This window comes from Pseudozyma flocculosa (genome assembly GCF_000417875.1).
Source record: "Pseudozyma flocculosa PF-1 unplaced genomic scaffold scaffold00020, whole genome shotgun sequence".
Classification (NCBI taxonomy): Eukaryota; Fungi; Basidiomycota; class Ustilaginomycetes; order Ustilaginales; family Ustilaginaceae; genus Pseudozyma; species Pseudozyma flocculosa.
The window spans coordinates 463699-465093 of record NW_006920888.1 but is presented as its reverse complement, the minus strand read 5'-3'; the positions used below and the strand labels follow the sequence as shown (position 1 = coordinate 465093).

At 65.7% G+C, this 1395-nt stretch overlaps 1 protein-coding gene across 1 annotated transcript in view; it reads left to right on the top strand.

Annotated features, from left to right (window-relative positions):
• Positions 1 to 645: 645 nt before the first annotated feature.
• PFL1_05585 (uncharacterized protein) overlaps positions 646 to 1395 on the top strand; it is a gene marked incomplete at both ends in the record, with an annotated part of 4918 nt that continues 4168 nt past the window's right edge. Inside the window, 2 exons of the mRNA XM_007883120.1 lie at positions 646 to 946; positions 1096 to 1393. Of these exons, the coding sequence (XP_007881311.1) occupies positions 646 to 946; positions 1096 to 1393 (599 nt within the window). The remainder of the gene's footprint in view (positions 947 to 1095; positions 1394 to 1395) is intronic.

Sequence of the window (1395 nt, the reverse complement as noted above, 5' to 3'; positions counted from 1 at the left end):
TAACCGTACCCGTCCGTCCGAACCAAACCCGAACCCCGTCCCGTCCGTCCTACCAACCCGTAACCCCGGTACCCCGGACCGGTACGTCCTCCCTCCTCCTCCTCTCTCTCTCTCTCTCTCTCTCTCTCTCTCCCTCTCTCTCTCCACCGCCCTCCGTCCATCAGGCTTGCAACGCCACGTCCCGCCCTTGATACCCTTCCACCACCACCAACACCGCCACTGCACCTTGCCCTCGCTGCCTTTCCTCGCACCTTGTTGCCACCGCTCCACCAGGGGCCCGCGCGGACATCGACGCAATCAACAAAGGCGTCCTCGCTGCCACTCCCGACACCGGCCAGTCTTGACCCTCGGCCCTTTGAAGGTGTCCGGTAGTCCCTCGCCCTCGTCCATCGTCCTCGCTTCGTCTGGCGGAAGTGGCACCTGGTACTCGACCCGGAGCGGCACTGCTCTCGATCCGGCCTCGCTGCTCGTGGATCCGCCGCGGATAGAGACCGTCGCCACCGGCCTTGTCCCCGGTTCCGCCTTCTTCACCCGCCGACCCAACTTGTCCCTCCGATCGCATCCGCCTAACATCCCACCTCTTCACCCGCATCACCCCAGCTCCGCCGCCAGCCCTTTCGGGGCTCTCTGCGCGCAACGGCCACCATGACCAGCACGGCGGATCCGCCCAAAAAGGCGTCCGGGCCCAAGGCCCTCTGGGCCAAGCTCAAGAGCATCGACCTCAACCCAGAGACGGCCTTTGCAAAGAAGCGCCCGCCGCCGGCGCCCAGGACCGTCTACTTCAACCAGCCGCTGCCCGCCGAGGCGTTTGGGAAAAAGGGGAGGCCAGCGCCCGGCTGGGAGTACGCCTCGAACCAGGTCCTCACCGCCAAGTACACCCTCTACAACTTTGTCTTCAAAAACCTGCTCGAGCAGTTCCGCAGAATAGCCAACCTCTTCTTCCTGCGTGAGTGGCGGCCATGGCCACCAGCAGCATCAGGCGGAAAGAGCGTGGGAGGATGGGGCCGCGGGCGAGCCCAGGCTCCCCCTGACGTGCAGGCTGGACGCCCCACTGACCTCCCCTTGTCCGTCTCTTGTTCCCGTGCCCGCCCGCAGTCATTGTCATCCTCCAGTTCTTCCCGCAGTTCTCGACCATCAACCCCGGCGTCTCGATGCTGCCGCTGCTGGCGGTGCTGGCCATCACGATGGCCAAGGACGGCTACGAGGACGTCAAGCGGCACCAGTCGGACCGCTTCATCAACCGCCTCCGCGTCGACTCGCTCGTCGGCGGCGGCTGGAAGAACCCCAACTTTACCGAGCTCAAGAGCCGCAGCGTCGGCTCGGCGCTGCGGGCGCTGCGACAGAAGCTGCCCGGCGGCAAGAAGAAGACGCAGGCGGTGCAGCAGCAGATGCGGT